Raw genomic sequence first — 26,755 nt, forward strand, 5'->3', positions numbered from 1 at the left:
CTTGTTGATTTTCATGTAGACAGAAACACAGACTTTAATTAAATTTGTAAGTTTAATAAACAATGCAAAAGGCATCTTGGTCCAGTAAGGTCACTTACCAAAATATTTATAAGAATATGAAATCACCTAAATACTGCTATATATCTGCTATATTGCTTCTTATTTCCGGTTTAAGTGTTACCTTTATATTTAAAAAAGTCCAAATATGGTCTAACAAGGGACGGTATGTTCAGAATTATTTTTAGAATTGAGTGTGTTAATGTTGAGTTTTGGTAGAGCAGGTGCTCATAATTCCGAACATCTAAGCAAAGAAATCTACAGTTCGGAAACGCAACCACACTACCGCAAATCGATGCTATTTTTATAAACAACAACACACCTTTTAAAAACATCGATTGCGTGTATGGGTATTCGTACACTATTATTTTGGGGTTAAAGGAAAGGCAGTTATGTATGCTAAATCCGAACACTGGTTTCAATTCCGAACATTAGTGGTTTTAATTCCGAACACTCAAAGTGCATTCCAAAAATGTAAAATATTCAAAGAAAAGAAACAGACTAATTTATTCCACGAACAATAAAAACGAGAAAATATTTCCAACAATTGGAACAGTTATGCACTTTCAAATTTCAACAATATTTGCATTCAAAAGGAAGTTCATTGCAAATCAACTGATTTTCTATGTCAACACATGCAAAATGAAATCTCCGGCCACAGTTAGTGCATTCAATAAAGTTGTCATACGTCTTCTCACACGCAAAACATTTTCCGGCCTCAAAATCAACGTCGCTGTCTGATAACGAATCATTGATTTCCTGAAGAATTGCCTCCTTGTTCTCCTGTTTTCTTCTTTTCATGGTAAGTCTGCGTTGTTTTTCAGACTTTCTTGTCTCCCTCTTTTTTTCCTGTTCAGCATTTTTTCTTTTTTTCTCTTCCTCTTTCCTTGTCTTATTTTCTTCTCTTATTCTTTTTTGTTCACTTTTCTGTTGCAGTTTTTCTCTTTCTTCTGTATCTTTTCCTGCAACAGAGAGCGATAGGTAGACCCTGTGATGGCTTTAGGCACGAGAACCTGTTGGACCTTTGGCTTTTGCTTTTCAGTGGGTGATGATAATGTCGGTAATTTCAAATGCTTTGAAAAGGGAGAGTAGCCAGGTGAGTTTGTCTTATTTACTGGCGATACATCATTAGTCGCCGACTTCTTGGTGAGAAGGACTGTCGAGGTGACCAACTGGTTGGATGGTGAAACAGATGGAACTTCTGACTGGTTGGTTACCATTACAGTTTGGGCGACGGACTGGTTGGGTTGGCTGTTTGACATTCTGATCAGTTGATTGGGTAGCGTGACAGTCGGGGGGCATTTGGGTTGTATGACAGACAGAGTGACCGATGGCCTGTCTAACATGATATTTGGGGTGTCTGTCTGGTTGGGCTGACTGTCCAACGGGGCGACTGACTGTAGGGGTAGTATGACAGTCGGAGTGACGGACTGGCTCGGCTGAATCTTCAACAGGGCACCTGACTGGTTGGGAAGCATGACAGTCGGAGTCACTGACTTGTTGGGCTTACTCTCCGACGGTGTGACCGAATTATTTGTTACTAATACCGGTATGTCCACAGATTGGTCGAGTGTGGTGACTGACGTGGGGGACTGGTTGGATAGGCAACGTTTCTACACGGGCGGGTGAGGCGCCAGGCTGATTATGATGGCTCATATCTTTTTGTTTGTGAAAGCTATAAATAGAACATACACACTAGTTGGGAAATGCCTAACTAACAATAGAATAGAAAAACCTGATCGGGGAAATACTTAAATGACGTCATGTAACCTTAGGAATTAGTGAAGGTGAAATTGAGATTTGCTAATTCCACTCACTTGACTGGTTGGTGAAACGACTTTCCAAGATTCTTCAAAATTTAAACATCGTTGCCGCTCAAACATGGACGAAACGGAAAGAGTTAAGTTATGATGTCATAAATATGATGTCATATGTCAGAGTTCATGCTTGAATTATATTGTTTTTAAATGTTAAAATTTTCGTTTGGAATTAGACCCTGTTGGGAATTATGAGCACCAGCTCTACAAATCTTTGGCATTGAAAACATTCCATATTAAATTACTAACATCATAAGTCAGTGTGTTTGGCAGATGACTATATATTTCCTTTCACTGACAAGCTACTAAGACTGTAAAAAATTAAGTCATTTGTCATCTTTATTACCGGTAAATGTTGAGCTCCTTTTAATCACCAATTTTAAATTACAGAAATGATTGAGAATATTTCGAAAACAATTTCTTCATTGTTGTTTACTGTTTGACTGTTTCTAATGGAATTCTGTTGTTTTATATAAGATACAAGTATTTGTTTACAGGCCTTGAAATATCCACTCAACCGCTTGAATTTTCGAGTGAAGTTGACGGTTGGGCAAGTAAAGTTTGTAAAATACTTGACCAACCGGGCGAGTGCTGTTTTTTCTGGTTGAGAAATATAAATTCAGTTCCAGAACTCCTGCCACATCTATACAAATTGCAAACTATTTTTTGAACAAACAAAAAATAGTTTTAGTACACAATGAAACTGCACTTTCGTTTTGACAATGTAAATTACGTCACTGGCACAGTAACAATATAATTCTCGAAATCGGCAGCAGCGCTTGTTTCAAATAAAAATATGCAAGTACTAAATGAATGCATGAAATGTAATCCTCATGTATATTATACACCTAGCTTTCTTCTGACTGTAAAACTAGTGGCAACAAAATAAGTTTTTTTCCAGCAAAAAAAATGGAAGTTGTGTATAATTATTTTTTTGTGTGTCCAAAACTTTAGATACAAAAAATATTTGAAAATTAGAGGTATCCAAAAATTAAAAGACACAAAGTAAATGTCCGAAAATTATAATTATATTGAAATATAATCAATAACTCAATGCGCAATAGTGTTTCTACTTTGAAATAAATACTACTTCACAGCTTTGCTAACTCTTGCTTGAAATGATGCAGAACAAAAAAGTAAAAATGTTAAACATACCGCTTCCTTAATGTTGGGGAAGTGATTGTTCTCTGGTATGCATGGTCATTTACGCAATTACGCAAGTTATATGGTAAATTGCCCTCAGACATGCGTTTCCCAGTTTTTATGACCTTAATCTGTTTTTAAAAATCCACGATCAAAGTGTTACAAGATAAGCGAATACAATGCCTAAATCTAAAATAGCGCTGTAAAATATACTGTTAGAAAATTTAGAGTCACTAATGATAGACGAAAACACGCATGTCCGAAAATTAAGGGTCACGAAAAAATAATTATTTTTTGCCAAAAAAGGGTGTGTCCGCAAACTTGAGTAATTAAGGTAGATTGTTTGACAGTACTTTCATAACAAATCAAATGAAAGCATATCATAATTAAATGTAGCCAATATGTTTGCAAAACTTCACCTACACTAGTTCTAATTGATCCTTTATTTTTGTATATAAGAGTAAAATAATAACACACTCATGTGGTTTCTTTGAGTTATTAAAAATTAAGTTTTATAATTTTGGTGACAAATATTGAATACATTAGTAGACAGTATCAACAGGCTAAAATTGATGGACATATGTCTAATTTGGTTAGACATTATCATGGATGTATCAACAATTCTTAGAAATTCTGATGTGAGAAGATGCATATCATACTCAACAAAACTTGTGTAATAGTTATTCTTTTGACTGTTTCACAACAATAAATTGGCAACAAATCATCATTAAATAAATAAAATAATCATAAAAAAATAAATAAATAAAAATTGTAACACTTTTAAATCAACATTTTGGTACACTAGAGTGTCAGACTTTGACTATGATGTTGGGGAAACATGCTTAAATAGAAAACAACCACAAATATTACAGTATTCCAGCACTTCAATAATTTTTATAAATTTTAGCGATTTTCTTTGCCCAATTGGGAAAAGTACCCGTACCAGCTAATTGGGAAACATTTAGCGCGAAAAATCTGAAATTAGGAAAATTCGCGTTGTAAAGTCTTCAGATTGGGACATTGTTGTATTTTATTTGTTGCTAACAAATACTTTAAAATTGATAGCTAAGTCATGTCAAGTTGTCAATCTTATATTTTCTGCATGGGGAAATAATCTGAATCATGCATTTAATAAAAATTTTTTTTTTAATCATCTTCCATTGAGCTTGTTTGGACAGTAATTGGAAATGTTTAGTTTTTTCCCCATTGGAAAAGTTTTGTTACCTGGTACTTTATAAAGAAGGAAACAAATGGCTGAAATCTAGTTACTGTAATTTTTTAACTTTTCAGACTCGATAGTTAAAGGATTGCACTCTGGTGATTCTGAGACGGCAAGAGAGGCAATGTGCAGAGCTGATAAGCTTATTGCAGAGATTGATAAAAAGAAGAAGAATAAAGAAATAGGCTATGATTTCCCAGAACCAAATGAGGAGAAAGAGGCATTGCCAAAAACTAAGACAGGTAAGCTTTCATGGAAATATGTGTATCAGTGGTATTTAAAAAAAGTAAATAGTAAATATATTGTATGATTTTGTTTTTAGGAACATAATCTTGTTCTAAGAATAATGAGACCATATTATGCGGGAATATTAAGGTTTTAGAATTTAACATTCATATTGTGTATTTTTTTAAATTGCTAGGTTTCAGTAAGACTATTATCAACAAAGCCTCGGACAACGATACACCAGGGCGAGATGATGTCAACTATGAAGGAATGAATCAAGGTATAAAATAGCAGTCATTGTGTTTTGACACACATTAATTTGGTATACATTATCGCAAACATTCAGTAAAACTTTTTACACACTTTGGTTATGTTTGCTTGAGAAATAATTTTAAACCATGTACTTAATCCGATTATTTGCTTGTGTTTTTTTCCATCTATTTAAATGCCATTTATTTACTAAAATTAATGCAAGCATGAATACGTTAAGTAGCAATAAAATTATTGGTTCAACACGAATTAAAAATGTCAAAGTTATCCACATTTTTGTTGTCATAAACATGTAGTGTTTAGCTGTCTGATAGCTTTCACACGATCTTTTTAATATATGGTACAATATTCGGAAACCCTTAGTAAAGCTTTTTAGACATAGTGTTCACATGATCTTTTATTTTTCAATTTTCAGAAGTCTTTATGAATGCGTTTGAAACAGAAATTTCACACTCTTTTATTCTACAATTTTCAGAAGCCTTTATGAGTGCAATTGACACTGAGCTTTTATATTATATTTTATTGTTGTTCAGTACAACATTCAGAAGCCTTTCTTAAAGTATTTGAAACAGCTTTTACAATTATCACTAGATATTTCACATTGTCATGTATTGTACAACATTCATGAAGATGAGACAGAGCTTTAACACTATCTTTTTATTCAGAATCCTTTATGAATGCATTAAAGACGCACCTTTGGTTTATCTTTTATTTTAAAATATTAGAAGCCGTTATAAAAGCTTTTGCGATACAGCTTACTCATGATCTTTTAATGTACACTACCGTAAGCATTGATGAATGCATAATAGATACACCTTTGGCATTGTTGTTTATTTTACAATATTCAGAAGCTTTTATGAAAGCCTTTGAGGCGGATGCGCAGGCTCGCGCTGCAAGGAGAGAGGCCCGAAACAAGGTGGCAGAGGAATGGAAGGAGAAGGGGAACGCAGAGTTCCGACTGGGGAACTTTGAGAAGGCTCTTGAGTTTTATACTAAGGTAAGATTGGAAAAACAACAGAGCCTCAATCTGGGAAAACAGGGCTTAATGCATGTGAATAAGTCGTCCCAGTCTGAACAGGCTAGTCAGGACAGACACTTTCAGCCCTACACTGGATTTTCGGTTAGAAGATACTTCTTTAAAATGAGAAAAACCATTTAAGTGGAAAGCGTTGTCCCTGATTAACCTGTGCAAACTGCGATCTGGAATGACAATTTCTGCATATGAATTAAACACTGATTTTCCAAAGTTAGGATAATGATTATTAATATTATTATTATGTAGATTCTTTTAGTTAAGGTACTGGTATTAGAATATTATCTGATAGATATGCTGTGCTATTTGGGGTATCTCCTCCACATTGGCATCTGCATGTGAACTTCTGTCTATTGTTCATATGAAGGTGAACATGATATGTAATTCCTAAACCAGGTGCAACATTTGTCTGTGATTTGTACGAAAGTAATTGCTGTTTTATACTTCTAATTAAATCTTATGTTTTAGATCATAATAATTCAAAACTGCACCAATATTACATGAAACTGCCCTGTTTTCTTTATATTTGTAAATATCAGATCTGCATACAAATGTCTTATTACTTCATAAATTATTTTTGTAGTGCAAAATAGAAACTACTATTAAAACCAGCAACACCTAATTCATCTACTTTTTGTCCCCTACCGGTGAAACCGGAGGGGACTTATGATTTGCGCTCCGTGTGTCAGTCAGTCTGTCAGTCCGTCACACTTTTCTGGATCCTGCGATAACTTTAAAAGTTCTTCATATTTTTTCATGAAACTTGAAACATGGATAGATGGCAATATGGAGAGTATGCACGTCATTTCATTTCGTTCCTACGTCAAGAATTCTGGTTGCTATGGCAACAAATATTTTTTTTTTTAAATTATTGACAATGGTGGAGTTTCACCGGTAGGGGACAATATTGCTTGGCAATCAATTGTTTAAACAATTTTGAAAAATACCGTAATTCAATAAAACCAATAATGAAATCATCACCAAAATTTTGCTCACTCTAAATTTAACCCTTTCCCACTCAGAAGTAAAGTGAAAATGGCTATGTGCAAACAGCATTAAACCAGAACAGCCTGCGAGTAACTCGCAGACTGTTCAGATTTCATGCTAATTGCTGCTCGTTAGTATCTAAGGGTTGTGAATGAAGCCTTTAAAACTTGAATCTAGTAGATGATCTTTAATTAAAATTTACCTTTCTTAGAGACTACAAATGCGTCAAAATACATATCTAAGTGGTAAAGTTATAATTATGTATCTAAGTGGTAAAGTGTTAAATACGTATCTAAGTGGTAAAGTTATAATTATGTATCTAAGTGGTAAAGTGTTAAATACGTATCTAAGTGGTAAAGGGACAAATACTTTTCTAACTGGTTAAGGGTTTAAGGATCATGTTGTGATTCCTCTCTTTTTTTCTTTCACTGCATAACATTAAATAAATTCTCCTTCCCAGATAAGCCAAGAACTCCAGATAATAAAATCAATAATCTACCCATTACACCTTTGTAATATTGCTTGTCTGTAAGGAAAGTATAGCACTATTTTGACAATTGTTTCCTTGTTTAGGGGCTTCGAGAGGCAAAGGATATCACAGCTTTATACACCAATCGGGCACAGTGTTACATCAAACTTGGGAAGTATGAAAATGCATTCATAGACTGCGAATGGGCCTTGCGGGTAATTTGTCACTACTGTCAATTTGTACAGCTAAGATTCACTATCTTGAACTTGGTTGTGTAGAAGTTCGGTTTAGATCAATGCATTATAATTCCAGATTTTCACTTTTGTTGTATTTAAAATGTTGTAGTTTATTTAGAATTCTATGGTTATCTCTTTGTTTTGTTATCTCAAAGTCTTGTTCATAAAATCAAATTATTAGATTAAAAGTTGCTTTTTCTTGGACCTTACCTGTATTTTTACACAAATATTTGTGTTTGTCTTGATGTGACAACATGTTCAACAGCTTTAACCGGATATTTCTAAATGGTAGACATCTGTCAAAGATATTCACCCATTGCTAACACCCCAGTATGTGTATTTGGGTAATTCTCCGATCGTTAAAGCAAGCAGTTGAATTTAGTATTGAGCTTTACTCTGGGAAAACAGGGTTTTCTGCATGTGGAAACAGTGTGGTCCCAGATTAGCCTGTGCAGTTTGCACAGTCTATCAGGAACAACACTTTCCATCTAATATGGAGACTCTTTTAAATAAAAAGTGCTGTAAAGACGAAAAATGTTTCCTTGATTAGCCTGTGTCGACTGCACAGGCTAATCTTGGATCATGCCCTAAGCACATGCACTAAGCTCTGTTTTCAAGAAAAAAAAAGGCTGATTTATTTGTTAATAGTGTCAAAACTAAACACTTGCAAGATTTAGAGATAAGAATGTCTCAAGCTTCTGTCAGGTGACAAATATATGGACAACACACATGGATTGCTTCATTAAAAAAAACTTCATCTGCCCCAACATATCTCCAGATAGCAGGACCTACCTCATAATACATGATTTTTCTGGTTTGAACCATATGCTTTTGTATTAATTTATTTCAATGTTTAAATTAAAAGGTTATACTGAAATATATTATTGAAATAATAATGCCAATACTGATAGAAGCATTATTAAAAAGGCATATCAAAAGCATTATTATACAGTTTAAACACTGCCAATGTCACAACTGTCTAGTTAGGATATAGCAAACTATGGTTATTATCCCCACGCTTTTTGAAAAAAAGGTGGGGATATTGTGGTTATCTCCGCCGTCCGTCCGTCCGTCTGTCTGTCTGTCTGTCTGTCTGTCTGTCCGTCCTGGCCACTATCTCCACCTACACTAAAAGCACTAGAACCTTGAAACTTACACACATGGTAGCTATGAGCATATGTGCGACCCTGCACTATTTGGAATTTTGATCTGACCCCTGGGTCAAAAGTTATAGCGGTTGGGGTGGGGCCGCGTCAGAAATTATCACTCATTTTTTTTAGGTTATTTTACATTTACTTCTTTATTTCTACACCAATTCACTTCAAATTGATACTGGACCTCTCATATGACAATACGGTCAATCTCAACCATGCATGGCCCCATTCCCAACCCTGGGGCGCCCCGCCCACATAGGCCACACCCACCAAAAATTTCCATTTACTATAATTTTTTCATTTCTACACGGATTCACTTCAAATTGATACTGAACTTTTGTTATGACATTAGGGTCAATCTCAACTATGCATGGCCCCAATCCCAACCCTGGGGCGCCCGCCCACATAGGCCACACCCACCAAAAAATTCCATTTACTATAATTTTTTCATTTCTACACGGATTCACTTCAAATTGATACTGAACTTCTCTTATGACATTAGGGTCAATCTCAACTATGCATGGCCCCATAACCAACCCTGGGGCCCCGCCCACATAGACCACACCCACCCAAAATTGCCTTTACTATAATTTCTTCATTTCTACACCGATTCACTTCAAATTGATATTGAACTTCTCTTATGACAATACAGTCAATCTCAACTATGCATGGCCCCATTACCAACCCTGGGGCGCCCCGCCCACATAGACCACACCCACCCAAAATTGCCTTTTACTATAATTTCTTCATTTCTACACCGATTCACTTCAAATTGATACTGAACCTCTCTTATGACAATACGGTCAATCTCAACTATGCATGGCCCCATTACCAACCCTGGGGCCCCGCCCACATAGACCACACCCGCCCAAAATTGCCTTTTACTATAATTTCTTCATTTCTACACCGATTCACTTCAAATTGATACTGAACTTCTCTTATGACAATACGGTCAATCTCAACTATGCATGGCACAATTACCAACCCTGGGGCGCCCTGCCCACATGTCACACCCACCCAAAATTGCCTTTTACTATAACTTCTTCATTTCTACACCAATTCACTTCTAATTGATGATGAACTTCTATGACAATACGGTCAATCTCAGCTATGCATGGCCCCATTACCAACCCTGGGGCACACCTAGGTCAAACATTCGGCGTGGGGATACGCGTCAGCCTCTGCCGCGCCATTTCTAGTGTAAAAATTACTTTGCATACCCATATACCTGACGATAACAGCTGTATTTTACCAGTTGTTTTATTGCATGTTTTTTATCCATTTGTATTGCACTTTATTCCTTCAAGAAATGAAATAGTGTGAACAACAAAACATCTTTCGTCACTGTTTTTGATATAATTTCGTTATAACATATTTTTGGGAACCTGTTTGCTTCTTTATGAAACAGTACAAAAATATATTTCAACAATTCTACCACACATCGCCGCATACATCAGCAGTGCTGTTAGAAAAACAGGGCTTACAGGATCGACTTGCTCTGCCTAAACTGGATTATCCCTAAGAATAGACTTCCTGGTAACATAAATTCCTTAAAGTTGAAAGAGTCATCCCTGAATAGCCAGTGGGGACTGCATAGGCTAATCTGGGATGACTCTACAAACATGCATTAAACCCAGTTTTCTCAGAACGAGGTTCATTTTGTAAAAGGATAAAGTCTAAAACCTGTTTTCTTCTAAATGAAACATTAAGAAATGTGGTAACTACAATTCTACCACTCATCACAGCATACATGTGTGTTTTCCAGTGCTACCCCAACTGCATGAAGGCTCATGTTCACATGGGTAGGGCACACATAGGCATGAAAGAATACAAGGAGGCCAGAGAATGCTTCAAGAAGGCCCTCACATGTGACCCAACCAAAGATTCCCTTATCAATGGTGCGTGTCAAATCAAGTGTGAAAAGTGCCATCCCAGTTTAGCCTGTGCAGTCTGCACAGGCTCATCTGGGACTACACTTCCGCCTAAGCTGGATTTCCGTTTAGAAGAAACTAGAAATTCTATAAAAGCGGAAAGGATCGTCCCTGTTTAGTCTGTGTGGACTTAACAGGCTAATCTGGGATGACATTTTACGCACATGAATGGAGCCTATACTTAATGCTTACAAAAGCCTGATTGCCCATGGCTGGTGAAATGCTATTCAGGCTACTTGACATAATAATTTGTAAAGTCACCCTAGTGGATTTTTTTATCCACTCTATGAAAGCATAATGATTCTGCTTATGGTTTAAATATATCACTGTGCACACTGCTGAAGTTTTATCATAATCTTCAGTTTTTTATGTGGTATTCTGAACAGTTTGTTGCATATGGTTAAACTCAGAATTTGGTTTCTGTTAAACTTAGATTATAAATTACTGAAAAACTCAGATTATGAATTACCAAAAAACTCAGATAATTTATTACCATACATAGAAGTTTATGTATTACCCTTAATTCAGATTTTGAGTTGCCATAAAACTCAAATTATGAATAACAGTAAAACTTTGATTATTAATTAATATAAAACTCAGATAATAAATTACCTTTAAACTCAGATAATGCATTGCCGTAAAACACAGATAATGAATTTTGGTAAAACTCTGAATATGAATTACTGTGTAATATAGACTTGTGCAACAGTCGATTAAAATATCTTCAATATTACAAAATTAATTCTAAGGAGTTTTTTTTAATCTACTAGAATTTGTTCAATTTTTCAAATATGTAAACTTTGTGGCAAAACTTGAATGCTGATAACAAAGAATTATTGCATATTTATTTCCTTTACCAAAAATGCAATATTTTATTTTTTTTAATCACCAGAATACTCAAGTCAGAAAATTATTATATTCTTTTTTTATTGCAGATTATTAATCCTTTTCAGATAAAAATTATGCTATGCATTTTTCATTAATAACAAATAAATACCATTATTCATTAAATGTCTTAGGAACATTCAGGGATATCATAATTATGAGAAACATTGACATGTCATCATTGCCTCTTTAAGATTACTTGGCGGAGGTAGACAGGGCCGAACTAGCAGCCAAGCAAGAGAAAGCTGCTGAGGAAATCTTCCAGGAAGGCAAACCAGAAAACATGGGCGTAGTGGAGGTACTGGGGCGGGTACAGAAACCAGTTCAGCTACCGGTATTCTACAGTGGAGGACTGCGTATACTCAAGTCCCTCATTCAGAATAGTATGCTTGCTTTTTTATTGTTAGTTTTGATGTATTTCAAGCCTCTTAATTTCACAACATATGAAATGAACACCTGTCTTTCAAAATCATTCATGCTCAATCACTGACCAAAAAACTGGCTGGTCATAACAAGTCTTGAAAAAAAAACATTTGAGCAATACTCTGTGAAAAGGGGGTTTAATGCATGTGCGTAAAGTGTCGTCCCAGATTAGCCTATTAGTCCGCATAGACTAATCAGGGACAACACTTTCTGCCGAAGCTAGATTTTTGCTAAGAAGAGGCTTTCTTTGAACAGAAAATATTATAAAAGCAGAAAGTGTTGTCCGAGGTTAGCCTGACACTTTACTCACATGCATTAAACCTCTTTTTTACAGAGCACTGCCCATTTATTTTTATGTTCCCTTAAACTATTTGGGGGGAGCAAATAGTCTCCGCTTCGTCTGTCCGTGCATGTGTCCGTTCGTCCGTGCACAATTTTTGTCCGGGCTATTTCTCAGCAATTAATGACCGGAATTCAATTAAACTTTATGGGAAGCTTCACTACCAAGAGGAGATGTGCATATTATCAGCCGGTTCTCGTCGGATGATTTTATGGCCCTTTGAAATTTTCCATTGTTCATATAGTGCAATTCTTGTCCGGGCTATTTCTCAGCAACTTATTACAGGAATTCAATGAAACTTTATGGGAAGCTTCACTACCAACAGGAGATGTGAATGTTATCAGCCGGTTATGGTCGAATGATTTTTCACAGAGTTATGGTCCTTTGAAATTTTCTATAAACTGTACATATAGTGCAATTCTTGTCCGGGCTATTTCTCCTCAACTACTGACTGGAATTCAATGAAGCTTTATGGATAGCTTAACTACCTTGAGGAGATGCGCATGTTATTTGTGGGTTCTGGTTAGATGATTTATTTAGAAAGTTATGGCCCTTTGAAATTTTTAAGTTGCTAAACCATCCATCTTATTATTTTGTCCAAAGTTATGCCCCTCAAGACGTTTTTTATCTGAATATATAGTGCAATATTGAGACAAAAAAACCTTTAGGGAGCATCACCCGTCTCCGACAGTTTCTTGTTATTTACTTGATTTAGCTTAAAAATGAGCACCTTATGATTTGATAACTGGTGTAATATGATGCATGTATCCATTTTTTCACTATAAACATTGTTTGTTTATAATGATTTGTTTAAGATTGTTTTGTGCACTCTGTGATAACCTTCACTTAAAACATAAATACGATTTGTTTAGATTAATCAAACAAACAGGAAAAAGGGCAAGTACAATAATTTGCAACAACACTGAAAAACACAATTCACACAATGGGTAATAAAGTTGTTAACAATTAGCGCTAATCATTACTATTCTACCTAAACGAAGTCAATGCAGTCGATACAGCTGTACTGCACTCGCGTTTTAGAGCAATGTCATGTGTCAGTTAAGTACACTGTGTAATATACACCCTTTTGTGTCAAAACCGGATTAATCTTGATTATGAAACAGATGGAGTATGTATGCGTGGATCATGTTGGATTTGAGGGCCTCGTGCCTTTGGTAATTCAGTCTTTATAATTTGTTCAAATATGGGACATAATTGTTCATTAGGATCTTGAATTTGTCAATGGGTCAACTGATGGAATACACAAAAATTAATGACGGACTATTAATAATGGTTTCACAGTATTGGTTTAAAATTACTTTTTTACTTTTATCAAACATTTTGCAGGATAAATTCTACACAAATGTGATAATAATACTCATAATCTCTACATTTCCTTTTCAGCTACTGACCAAACCTTGTTCAGAACCAATGGAGGCTTGACTCTACTGGTCTCCATGGATACACTGCGGAAATGTTTCTCTGCATCACCCAGAAGCTTATCAGGGGAGGAGCTTGACATGCTGGCCTCAGCTTTTGATTTGTTTTCCGCAGCTTGCCAGGATAATGGTAAAAATTTGTTACTGATCTGTTGTTGTTGTTGTTGTTTTTTAACCCATTTATTCTAGCTTGATTGCATTTAAAGACTTATGCCTATTTAAATGCTGTGAGGTCAGTTTTCAGGGCAGAACCATTACTTTCTGTCTTTGTTGGAGATCAAAATAATGCTCCCACACTGGGGATTAAATCCGTGACCTCCCAGTTGCTAGGCGAACACCATATCTACTACGCCACATAACCATATATAATGGCACTCATACACACAGATCAGTAGTCTGATAGATGGCCATATTGGAAATATGTATGATATTTTAGTTTATGAAATAATTGCAAACTAAATTCTTGGTGCTGCCATATCTTAAGTACTTCATGTTGGTTAATGGAGCTTGCAGAGATCCTGTTCTTACTCTGTCAACATTTACTTGGTAGTGGACTGCTGTTATATCTGTGACAAAGTACTGTTATTCAAACATTGTTAATTCAATTTTGTCTCATGCTGGGACAACTGGGCCTAATGCATGTGCATAAAGTGTTGTCCCAAATTAGCATGTGCAGCCTGCAAGGCTTTATGTCAGAAAGTGTCACCCCTGATTAGCCTGCGTTTTTTGCCTAAACTTGATCGTTGTTTAGAAGAGGACATCTTAAAACAAAACATTATATATAAGTTTAAAGTGTTGTCCCTTACTGCACAGGTTAATCTTGGGAGACTATACGCACATACATTAATCCAGTTATTCCTCCAGACGACTCAATTAATCTATTTTTTTTGCAGAAAAGAGCTCTGAGACATTCCTTCAGCTAGACAATATCTCCATTCACTGCACACGATTCCTTGAAGTGTCTATGAAGGGGCAAGGGAGAGTATTACAACATGCAATCACCTCCTGTCTGTTTTGTCTGTCACAGAATGAGGTGGGCCGAAGGCAGATTGTCTCCCTTTTTGATATTCCAAAGTAAGGGATTCACTTATGTTTTTCATTTTATGAAATTTCAATACCGAATGGAATGTTTAAATTGTACTAATGTCAACTATTGGTTTATTTACTGGTATGTACACATTTATGTACTTCTCTTGTTTGTCATAATGATTGTTCATGGATTTGAGGCAAAATATGTACATGTTACTTAGTAAATAAAATTTGTTGTTTTATGATCATGTACCAGATCCAATAAAAGTGTTTCTTGTATGCAAAATAATATTTCTTACGAGACCTCATATCTCTTTTCTCAAACTTCAGGATTAAATTTGTTAAATTAATTAATTTAAACAGAGTTATAATGAGCATCTTTACAATTTAAAAAGAATTTTAGAAAAGAAAAAAAAAAGGAAAAAGTATATCCAAACTTGACTTGAACCAGTGACCTTTTTATTAAAAAAGCTTAACCACTCGGCTATCAAGGATGTTTATTAGGTAGACAATTTTATACTTATTTAAGCAATCCACATATTCTCATAAAATACACAGAAAACAACAGAAGCACTCCAAATTTTCAACTGTTTCATGTTTTAACGCTTTATAATTTAATCAATTTCAAATTATGCTTACTCATAAACAAAAATAAATTTGAGTAGGAGTGTACGCCGAATAAAGACCAGTGTTCCTATATTATTTAAATCAGTGACACATGTTGAACATTTTCATTTTGGTAATATGTGAACAAGTCCCTTTAAAGACAATCATGGCCCTATCTATGAATTATTACCTAGGGAAACATTATAATTAAGCTGTGCTCTATGAAAACCAGGCTTAAAGCATGTATGTACAGTATTGTCCCAGATTCGCCCATCAAGTCTGGAAGGCTTATCACGAACAATACTTTCTGCTTTCATGAATTATATCCAGTTTAGGCAGAAAGTGTTGTCCCTGATTAGCCTTTGCAGACTGCACAGGCGAAACTGGGACGCTTCTTTAGGCACATGCTATTAGCCCAGTTTTCCCAGAATGAGGCTCATTATTTTTCTCCTTTTTATTCCCCACAGGCTGTTGTCAGTGATGTTCACATTCATTATTTCCCCCTGTTTATTCCCAACAGGCTGTTGTCACTGATGTTCACATTCATTATTTCCCCCTGTTTATTCCCCAGAGGCTGTTGTCAGTGATGTTCACATTCATTATTTCCCCCTGTTTATTCCCCACAGGCTGTTGTCAGTGATGTTCACATTCATTATTTCCCCCTGTTTATTCCCCACAGGCTGTTGTTAGTGATGTTCACATTCATTATTTCCCCCTGTTTATTCCCCACAGGCTGTTGTCAGTGATGTTCACATTCATTATTTCCCCCTGTTTTTTCCCCACAGGCTGTTGTCAGTGATGTTCACATTCATTATTTCCCCCTGTTTATTCCCCACAGGCTGTTGTCAGTGATGTTCACATTCATTATTTTCCCCTATTTATTCCCAACAGGCTGTTGTCAGTGATGTTCACATTCATTATTTCCCCCTGTTTATTATTCCCCACAGGCTGTTGTCAGTGATGTTTACATTCATTATTTCCCCCTATTTATTCCCAACAGGCTGTTGTCAGTGATGTTCACATTCATTATTTCCCCCTGTTTATTCCCAACAGGCTGTTGTCACTGATGTTCACATTCATTATTTCCCCCTGTTTATTCCCCAGAGGCTGTTGTCAGTGATGTTCACATTCATTATTTCCCCCTGTTTATTCCCCACAGGCTGTTGTCAGTGATGTTCACATTCATTATTTCCCCCTGTTTATTCCCCACAGGCTGTTGTTAGTGATGTTCACATTCATTATTTCCCCCTGTTTATTCCCCACAGGCTGTTGTCAGTGATGTTCACATTCATTATTTCCCCCTGTTTTTTCCCCACAGGCTGTTGTCAGTGATGTTCACATTCATTATTTCCCCCTGTTTATTCCCCACAGGCTGTTGTCAGTGATGTTCACATTCATTATTTTCCCCTATTTATTCCCAACAGGCTGTTGTCAGTGATGTTCACATTCATTATTTCCCCCTGTTTATTATTCCCCACAGGCTGTTGTCAGTGATGTTTACATTCATTATTTCCCCCTATTTATTCCCAACAGGCTGTTGTCAGTGATGTTCACATTCATTATTTTCCCCTGTTTATTCCCAACAGGCTGTTGTCAGTGATGTTCACATTCATTATTTCCCCCTATTTATTCCCTACAGGCTGTTGCCAGTGATGCTCACACTCTTTATTTCTTCCCATTTATTCCTTACAGGCTGTTGTCAGAGATGTTCACACTCTTTATTTCCCCCCCTCCATTTATTCCCTAAAGGCTGTTGTCAGCGATGTTCACACTCATTAGTTCCCCTATTTATTCCCTACAGGCTGTTGTCAGTGATGTTCACACTCATTACTTCCCTTATTTATTCCCTACAGGCTGTTGTCAGCGATGTTCACTCTCATTAGTTCCCCTGTTTATTCCCTTCAGGCTGTTGTCAGCGATGTTCACATTCATTATTTCCCCCTGTTTATTCCCCACAGGCTGTTGTCAGTGATGTTCACATTCATTATTTCCCTCTGTTTATTCCACACAGGCTGTTGTTAGTGATGTTCACATTCATTATTTTTTCCCCACAGACTGTTGTCAGTGATGGTCACATTCATTATTTCCCCCCTGTTTATTCCCCACAGGCTGTTGTCAGTGATGTTCACATTCATTATTTCCCCCTGTTTATTCCCAACAGGCTGTTGTCAGTGATGTTCACATTCATTATTTCCCCCTGTTTATTCCCCACAGGCTGTTGTTAGTGATGTTCACATTCATTATTTCCCCCTGTTTATTCCCCACAGGCTGTTGTCAGTCATGTTCACATTCATTATTTCCCCCTTATTATTCCCGACAGGCTGTTGTCAGCGATGTTCACACTCATTAGTTCCCCTGTTTATTTTCCACAGGTTGTTGTCAGCGATGTTCACACTCATTAGTTCCCCCTGTTTATTCCCTTCAGGCTGTTGTCAGTGATGTTCAAACTCATTACTAGTAGTTTCCCTGTTTATTCCCCACAGGCTGTTGTCACAGATTTTTACATTCATTATTTCCCCCTGTTTATTCCCCACAGGCTGTTGTCAGTGATGTTCACATTCATTATTTCCCCCTGTTTATTCCCCACAGGCTGTTGTCAGTGATGTTCACATTCATTATTTCCCTCTGTTTATTCCCCACAGGCTGTTGTTAGTGATGTTCACATTCATTTTTATTCCCCACAGACTGTTGTCAGTGATGGTCACATTCATTATTTCCCCCTGTTTATTCCCACAGGCTGTTGTCAGTGATGTTCACATTCATTATTTCCCCCTGTTTATTCCCCACAGGCTGTTGTTAGTGATGTTCACATTCATTATTTCCCCCTGTTTATTCCCCACAGGCTGTTGTTAGTGATGTTCACATTCATTATTTCCCCCTGTTTATTCCCCACAGGCTGTTGTCAGTGATGTTCACATTCATTATTTCCCCCTGTTTATTCCCCACAGGCTGTTGTCAGTGATGTTCACATTCATTATTTCCCTCTGTTTATTCCCCACAGGCTGTTGTTAGTGATGTTCACATTCATTATTTATTCCCCACAGACTTTTGTCAGTGATGGTCACATTCATTATTTCCCCCTGTTTATTCCCACAGGCTGTTGTCAGCGATGTTCACATTCATTATTTCCCCCTGTTTATTCCCCACAGGCTGTTGTTAGTGATGTTCACATTCATTATTTCCCCCTGTTTATTCTCCACAGGCTGTTGTCAGTGATGTTCACATTCGTTATTTCCCCCTGTTTATTCCCCACAGGCTGTTGTCAGCGATGTTCACACTCATTAGTTCCCCTGTTTATTTTCCACAGGTTGTTGTCAGCGATGTTCACACTCATTAGTTCCCTTATTTATTTCCCACAGGCTGTTGTCAGTGATGTTCACACTCATTATTTCCCCCTGTTTATTCCCTTCAGGCTGTTGTCAGTGATGTTCAAACTCATTACTAGTAGTTCCCCTGTTTATTCCCCACAGGCTGTCGTCAGCAATGTTCATGCTCATTATTTTCCTCTGTTTTTTCCCTACAGGCTGTTGTCAATGATGTTCACACTCATTTTTTCCCCTGTTTATTCCCTACAGGCTGTTGTCAGTGATGTTCATACTCATTTTTCCCCCTGTTTATTCCCTACAGGCTGTTGTCAGTGATGTTTACACTCATTATTTTTCCCTGCTTTTTCCCTACAGGCTGTTGTCAGCGATGTTCACACTCATTAGTTTCCCTGTTTATTCCCTACAGGCTGTTGTCAGAGATGTTCACACTCTTTATTTCCCCCCCATTTATTCCCTACAGGCTGTCTTCAGCGATGTTCACACTCATTAGTTCCCCAGTTGATTCCCTACAGGCTGTTGTCAGTGACGTTCACACCCATTAGTTACCCTGTTTATTCCCTACAGGCTGTTGTCAGAGATGTTTACACTCTCTATTTCCCCCCATTTATTTCCTACAGGCTGTTGTCAGCGATGTTCACACTCTTTAGTTCCCCTGTTGATTCCCTACAGGCTGTTGCCAGTGATGCTCACACTCATTAGTTCCCCTGTTGATTCCATACAGGCTGTTGTCAGCGATGTTCACACTCATTAGTTCCCCTTTTGATTTCCTACAGGCTGTTGCCAGTGATGCTTACACTCTTTAGTTCCCCTGTTTATTCCCTACAGGCTGTTGCCAGTGATGCTCACACTCTTTATTTCTTCCCATTTATTCCTTACAGGCTGTTGTCAGAGATGTTCACACTCTTTATTTACCCCCCCCCCCCCATTTATTCCCTAAAGGCTGTTGTCAGCGATGTTCACACTCATTAGTTCCCCTATTTATTCCCTACAGGCTGTTGTCAGCGATGTTCACACTCATTAGTTCCCTTATTTATTCCCTACAGGCTGTTGTCAGCGATGTTCACTCTCATTAGTTCCCCTGTTTATTCCTCTAGGCTGTTGTCAGTGATGTTCACACTCATTCGGACTAGCAGGAAAACATCCACCATGGCTGCCAACCTCCTGAGTAAGCTCGCCCTAGACAAGAAGTGAGTTCAAGATACTATTTGATGGATTGGATCTGGAAATAACATATGGGTTGTGCTCTGTGAAAATGGGGGTTTAAATCATGTGCGTAAAGTGTCGTCCCAAATTAGCCTGTGCAGTCTGCACAGGCTAATCAGTGATGACACTTTCCATTTTTATGATATTTTTCATTTTAAAAAAGGTCTCTTTTTAGCAAAAATCCAGTTTAGGCAGAAATAACACATGCATTAAACCCCCTTTTCACAGAGCTCGGCTCATACATTTGTAGAGGATTTGATGGTCCCAAGTGGTAGCATAAAGTAATCGCATTATCCTTGCATTACATATAGGACATAGGCTAGTTGGAGTATGCCAGCTTTGAACTAGTAAAAATATATAACAGTACCTGTATACAACACTGCTAATACATCTATTTATTATAAATTGATTTCATTCTTTAATTATTGCATTATTCATGTTCAATATTTATATTTTAATGCCGTGAAAGAGTGCAAGGGTTTACCTAACTTTTAATGAAGCTGTGTGACGTTCTGTCAAGATCCTGTGTCTTGAGAAAAAAGCCCTCAGAGAATATGTAAAAAGGTATTTTAAGCATATTTAAATGTGGTTCTTAAAATAAGTATCACATGTTCATTGCTTTTAAAAAATGTTTACTTGTTTATATATTTCAGATTTAAATCCCATTTGCGTGACAAAGTTGACACAAGTGTTTGTCCCGCATTTGAACAACTTCTGGTGAGACATCTTCTTTTGTTATTCATTAGCTTTATCTGCTGAACATGGAATATTACTTGCAGGCTGGTTTTGAGCCTTGACATTTGCCACAAGCAACCAGCATATTTGTATGAGTTGAGTTAGCCCACATATGATGAACATTCTTAATTTTTTGCTCAACTCAGAAGATGAGTTGTGCGTATCCACTCAGCGGAGTATTGAGAAAGTCAGTCAGCTCATGTGTGATGTCCAATATGAGCTTTAAGAATGGTAACACAACCACCTCAAACTCTAAGAATGGTAACACAACCACCTCAAACTCTAAGAATGGTAACACAACCACCTCAAACTCTAAGAATGGTAACACAACCACCTCAAACTCTAAGAATGGTAACACAACCACCTCAAACTCTAAGAATGGTAACACAACCACCTCAAACTCTAAGAATGGTAACACAACCACCTCAAACTCTAAGAATGGTAACACAACCACCTCAAACTCTAAGAATGGTAACACAACCACCTCAAACTCTAAGAATGGTAACACAACCACCTCAAACTCTAAGAATGGTAACACAACCACCTCTAACTCTAAGAATGGTAACACAACCACCTCAAACTCTAAGAATGGTAACACAACCACCTCAAACTCTAAGAATGGTAACACAACCACCTCAAACTCTACGAATGGTAACACAACCACCTCAAACTCTAAGAATGGTAACACAACCACCTCAAACTCTAAGAATGGTAACACAACCACCTCAAACTCTAAGAATGGTAACACAACCACCTCAAACTCTAAGAATGGTAACACAACCACCTCTAACTCTAAGAATGGTAACACAACCACCTCAAACTCTAAGAATGGTAACACAACCACCTCTAACTCTAAGAATGGTAACACAACCACCTCAAACTCTAAGAATGGTAACACAACCACCTCTAACTCTAAGAATGGTAACACAACCACCTCAAACTCTAAGAATGGTAACACAACCACCTCTAACTCTAAGAATGGTAACACAACCACCTCTAACTCTAAGAATGGTAACACAACCACCTCTAACTCTAAGAATGGTAACACAACCACCTCAAACTCTAAGAATGGTAACACAACCACCTCTAACTCTAAGAATGGTAACACAACCACCTCAAACTCTAAGAATGGTAACACAACCACCTCAAACTCTACGAATGGTAACACAACCACCTCAAACTCTACGAATGGTAACACAACCACCTCAAACTCTAAGAATGGTAACACAACCACCTCAAACTCATTGTATGGTATAACTCTTAACTCAAAAAGGCTTTTGTTAAAACCCAATAATAATGAACCTCATTTACTACCTCACACAGGTGTATTATCCCTACAAAACAATAATGCCAGTTGTCTACTATGTTACAGGCTGACTCAGGGTCAACAGCAGTGTTGCCCAGATGTATTGCCATGGTTACCAATCTGACCGGTGATGATGTCATACGGGGGAAGCTTATGAAGCGAGATCAGCTCTGGGAGGCCTGCTGCAATGTTTTCGTAAGTTCTCTCTTCCCTCTTCGTTCACCTTTAGTATCAGTTATAAATTGTAGGTGAAGTCTGTTACCGCTGTGTGTCATTGAACAAAAAGTGGGCTGTCAACATAAAGAGATGTTTTATTCAATAAAATTAATTGCTAATAAAACTCTGGTTTTAATTAAAGCCAGAGTCTTATTGAAATGCTCTCAAGTCTGGATCTAATCAGTCCTATATTATGATAATTGATATAACTTACTAGTTATTTTTATATAGGAACATACTCTGTTTTTGCCACATGGTTTTCTTTGTAGAAAGGCAATAATTTTTTTTAACTTTAAAAATAGATGCATTTTAATTCTTTAGCATAAAAATTGTGTTTTTCCAAATATTCATTTTGACTAGACACAGTTGACGCTTTCCCTATTAGAAACAACATGAAAATGGCTATGTGCAAACAGCATAAAACCAGAACAGCCTGCAAGTAACTCACAGCCTGTTCAGGTTTTATGCTGTTTGCTACTCATCAGTATCTAAGGGTTGGAAATGAAGCTGTGAAAACTTGAATCTCGTAAGAAAGGTCTTGAATTAAATAAAACTTTCTAAGGGACTACAAATGCGTGAACATACGTATCTAAGTGGTAAAAGGTTAATCAGCACAATTTATGGTACCAGATGATCAATTAACATAACTACATTTATGGAACATGGAATGCTATATTTTTCAGAGAACCCATCACTTATTACAAGAGGATAATTCTCTTATGGAAGAAGTCGTGGAAAGTGTTTTAGGACTTTTGTTGAATCTTAGCAGGGCCATGTCTCCATGCCTTGAAAAATTTGGTGTAGAACTGTGTTCAAAATGCCTGGAAATGATAAAATTAGGCAAATGTTCTGAGCCATTACGGGTTCGAGGGGTGGGGATTCTGAGCCATATATTACCTCATAGTGACATTGCCTGCAATGCAGTGGTGGATAGTGGTGGAACAGAAATACTGCTGGAATATATCAAAGTAGGTCCAGCGGCATTCTGATATTTTGTTATTTTAGGCATTTGTTAAAAAATATTACACACGTAATTAAATATAAACAATTATGTTTAACATAATAAAAGATGCATCTTTAAAGTGCAGTTTTTTATGGAGTACGGATTATGTTTTTGAGAAGATTTCTATTTGTTAAAAGAAGAGCGCATAAAGAATCCATAAATTTCTCAAGACAATTAACAGAAAATAAGTGTACAATGTAAAATGTTTGAAACTTACTCTAACTTTGTTCAGTTAATCTAAATATATTTTTGTTTCAATTGAAAATGCAAATTAATCACCAGGATGCTTTGAAGATAGATAAAAGAAAGTAAATGTGAAAGAACCTGATGGCTTGTATAAAAAATAAAACAATTTACTTGGTATTATATGCAACATCTGAAATTTACTTTGACTGTTTTGTGAAGGATGAGAGACTGTGCTACAAGCCTGCCCTGAAAGCTTTGACTGCCATCACAAAATGCAATGAAGCAGGAAGGAAATACATCGTTGACAATAAAGGTACCGGTATTTGTAAATTTCAATGTTTGTTATTCAACAGTTTGCATACTAAGTATTTGAAGCACAAGATTTATTTACTCTGGAAACAGTATTAACTGAACGGATATTGATTGGTAGTACGCTTTGTCTTGTGGTACCAGATAATGGGAAGTTGGGGCCTAATGCATGTGCGTAAAGTGCGGCCCTGATTAGCCTTTGTAGCCAGCACTGACTAATTAGAGAACACAATTTCTGCCTAAACTGGATTTGTTTTTAATGACACTTCCAATGAGACTAAAATTTCATTAAATCGGAAAGTGTTGTCCCTGATTTACCTGTGCAGAATGCATAATCAAATTGCGCTATATTTGAATTGATAATAATTATTCAGGACTGGGAACATTAATCAAGAGGTTGAAGTCTGAGGATGAGACCATAGTTGGCAATGCCGCCCTGTGTCTCAGCCATTGCACGCAGGTCTCAAAGGTGTGTGCATTGTTAACGAAGACAGACATCATCAAAGATCTGCTGGTGCTGGCCAGAGATGGGAAGAAACCGGCTGTCCAGCAAAACTGTGCGATACTTATTGCAAAACTGGCTCAAGGGGACAGCAAGTAAGTGTTGTGGGGGGGGGGGGATGATAGCACGATTTCCGCCTGGACTGGAAATTCGTTTAGAAAAGACTACCTTTAAATGAAAAATTCTTTGAAAAGAAAGTGTCGTCCCTGATTAGCCTGTGCGTTATGCATAAGCTAATCTGGGAGACTTTAACATACATACATGTAGCCCTGTTTTCCCACAGTGAAATTCATAGTGATAACCAGTCTGTTAATGCGTCCCAACAAAGTGACAGACCTAAACATTGCACATGACTGACTGTCCATGCCCTTGGTATGCATGAATCTTTTCTATCTTGTTAATATCTGGTAGCTAATACAACTATGTATTATTATTTATTAGTTTATTGCATATTTTGCTCAAAGCAATCTTGATTTCTGAATATTAACAATTATTTATTAATATCAGAATCATTGTTGACCTGAATTGTGTGTGCTGTCAAAGTCTTGATGGTAAATGGTATTGGAGACTTGAGAATAATATACATACAACAAATTGGGTTGGGGTCATTCTGCACATCTCTTTTGTAATAGCTCTGGTCCTAAAGACAAGTTGTTCAATTAAAACTTTGTTTCTAGGGGCAATAATTTATGTTGGTATCTTTGACAGAGTTGTGTTGACTTTTCACATAGATTTTTTCACTTGATAAGGAATTCACTTGAAACTACATAAATGTCAGATCAATAAAGTAACAGCAGAATTCACCAACTGAGCTACGTATAGTCAATGGTATTACAGGGCTCCCCCTGGCTGAAAATTTTCTTTGGCCAAATTTATGATAGAAAACAGAAATTCTTCACATTTTATCAGTTTTATTGGGTTTAATTTTGAAAAATTATTTGTAGCCATTTCCTGCCAGAGCAGGCCCTGCGTGTTATCTATAGACCACTCTTATTAATGTGTGTATTTTATTTATCAATTTTAGCTTACTTTTCCTTTCGTTTTTTCCCTCTCATGTTTACATGTACTTTGCCTCTCATGTTTCAGACATTTGGAGAGACTTAGAGAGCTGCATGGTGTTGAAATACTGCATTCCTGTATGAAATACATCAAATAAGGGTGTGTTGAAATACTGCATTCCTGTATGAAATACATCAAATAAGGGTGTGTTGAAATACTGCATTCCTGTATGAAATACATCAAATAAGGGTGTATGGTGTTGAAATACTGCATTCCTGTATGAAATACATCAAATAAGGGTGTGTTGAAATACTGCATTCCTATATGAAATACATCAAATAAGGGTGCACATGAATTGGACATGTTGTGAACGTATATAGTGATATAGTGTTAAATACGAGAGGTGTTTATATATCAAGTTTTTTGACACAATAAAAATGGTTTGTCAAAGACAATTGGGAAGCAATTGAAGAATTATTTTAATAATACTGACCATAAACATGTTGTTCACACTACATTTAGTCATAATCAAGTAATAAGGCGTCCTTGTTGACAATGTTTTGTGCATACCTCCATTAAGGTTGGTCTGGATGTTGTAATTATGTGTTAAATATGAGAAATGTATATGTATCAAGTTATTTGACACAAAACGAATGGTTTGTCAAAGACAATTGGGAAGCAATTGAAAAAATATTTGAATAATACTGACTCTAAACATGTGGTAAACACTAAATATAGTCATTATTAAGTAATCAGGATTCCAGGAATTCTTGTTGACAATGTTTTGTGCATACCTCCATTAAGGTTTAAGGTTTAGATGTTGTGATTATTCAGAAATAATTTTTGTATATAAAATTGTCTTAATATCTTTGTTAATTTATTGTTAAGGAATGATACTTGTAACGTCATACAGTTTCCTTGTGATATATTTTAATGATAAAAGGATTTGAAGCAAATCTTGTTGTATTTTATTGTATGTAATGGAAGAATCTACTGCAGTTCAGTGTTTATCATTTCATACACAAAAATATGCCCAACTTGGAAATGTACATGTTAATTAAAAGTATAGCTCGCTAACAATAGGCCTTCACTGACCTTTATGCATGCATGCAGGTTTTCCAGCATTCCTACTATTTTCTGTGTCCTTATTTTTCCTATTTTATTTTTTAAAGCTGCTCCTATTTTTTTCTTTTTCTGAAATGATTATAGTATTCCTTGCTTTTCAGTTTAAGCATTATGGTTGGTAAATTAAACTCTTTAAATTTTTATCCAAAAGGCTCTTAATGTGTTAACACTTTACCACTAAGATACGTTTTTTCATATTTTCATGCATTTGTAGTCCCTTAGAAAGTTACAATTAAGACCTTTCTTACTAGATTCAAGTTTTAAAGGCTCAATTTCCAACCCTTAGATACTGATGAGTAGAAGACAGCATAACACCTCAACAGATGTGAGTTACTCGCAGGCTGTTCTGGTTTTATGCTGTTTGCACATAGCCATTTTCACTTTGCTTCTGAGTGGGAAAGGGTTATATCTAAATTGTTTAAAGAAATATTCAGCTGACTTATCTGGGATGTTGACAAAGTGGTTTAAAGGTGACACTGAAATATACGAGAGGCGCCCAGATTATATTTGAACAAAATTAATAAGGCAAAATAAGAATTGCAACAGTACCTTTATTGAAGTAAGTGTTCAATATGAGATCCA

General features: G+C 36.5%; 1 protein-coding gene across 1 annotated transcript in view; it reads left to right on the forward strand.

Annotated features, from left to right (window-relative positions):
• Nucleotides 1-26,004, forward strand: part of LOC127859965 (tetratricopeptide repeat protein 12-like) — a 29,778-nt gene extending 3,774 nt beyond the window's left edge. Inside the window, exons 2-17 of the mRNA XM_052397622.1 lie at nt 4,308-4,478; nt 4,658-4,741; nt 5,580-5,728; nt 7,325-7,435; nt 10,376-10,508; nt 11,621-11,809; nt 13,594-13,758; nt 14,522-14,702; nt 19,684-19,776; nt 20,446-20,509; nt 21,900-22,028; nt 22,733-23,017; nt 23,458-23,551; nt 23,922-24,144; nt 25,136-25,164; nt 25,210-26,004. Coding sequence (XP_052253582.1) covers nt 4,308-4,478; nt 4,658-4,741; nt 5,580-5,728; nt 7,325-7,435; nt 10,376-10,508; nt 11,621-11,809; nt 13,594-13,758; nt 14,522-14,702; nt 19,684-19,776; nt 20,446-20,509; nt 21,900-22,028; nt 22,733-23,017; nt 23,458-23,551; nt 23,922-24,144; nt 25,136-25,164; nt 25,210-25,250 — 2,141 coding nt within the window. The 3' untranslated portion in view covers nt 25,251-26,004. The remainder of the gene's footprint in view (nt 1-4,307; nt 4,479-4,657; nt 4,742-5,579; nt 5,729-7,324; nt 7,436-10,375; nt 10,509-11,620; nt 11,810-13,593; nt 13,759-14,521; nt 14,703-19,683; nt 19,777-20,445; nt 20,510-21,899; nt 22,029-22,732; nt 23,018-23,457; nt 23,552-23,921; nt 24,145-25,135; nt 25,165-25,209) is intronic.
• The last annotated feature ends 751 nt before the right edge of the window (nt 26,005-26,755 follow it).

Source organism: Dreissena polymorpha, chromosome 15 (assembly GCF_020536995.1).
Source record: "Dreissena polymorpha isolate Duluth1 chromosome 15, UMN_Dpol_1.0, whole genome shotgun sequence".
Classification (NCBI taxonomy): Eukaryota; Metazoa; Mollusca; class Bivalvia; order Myida; family Dreissenidae; genus Dreissena; species Dreissena polymorpha.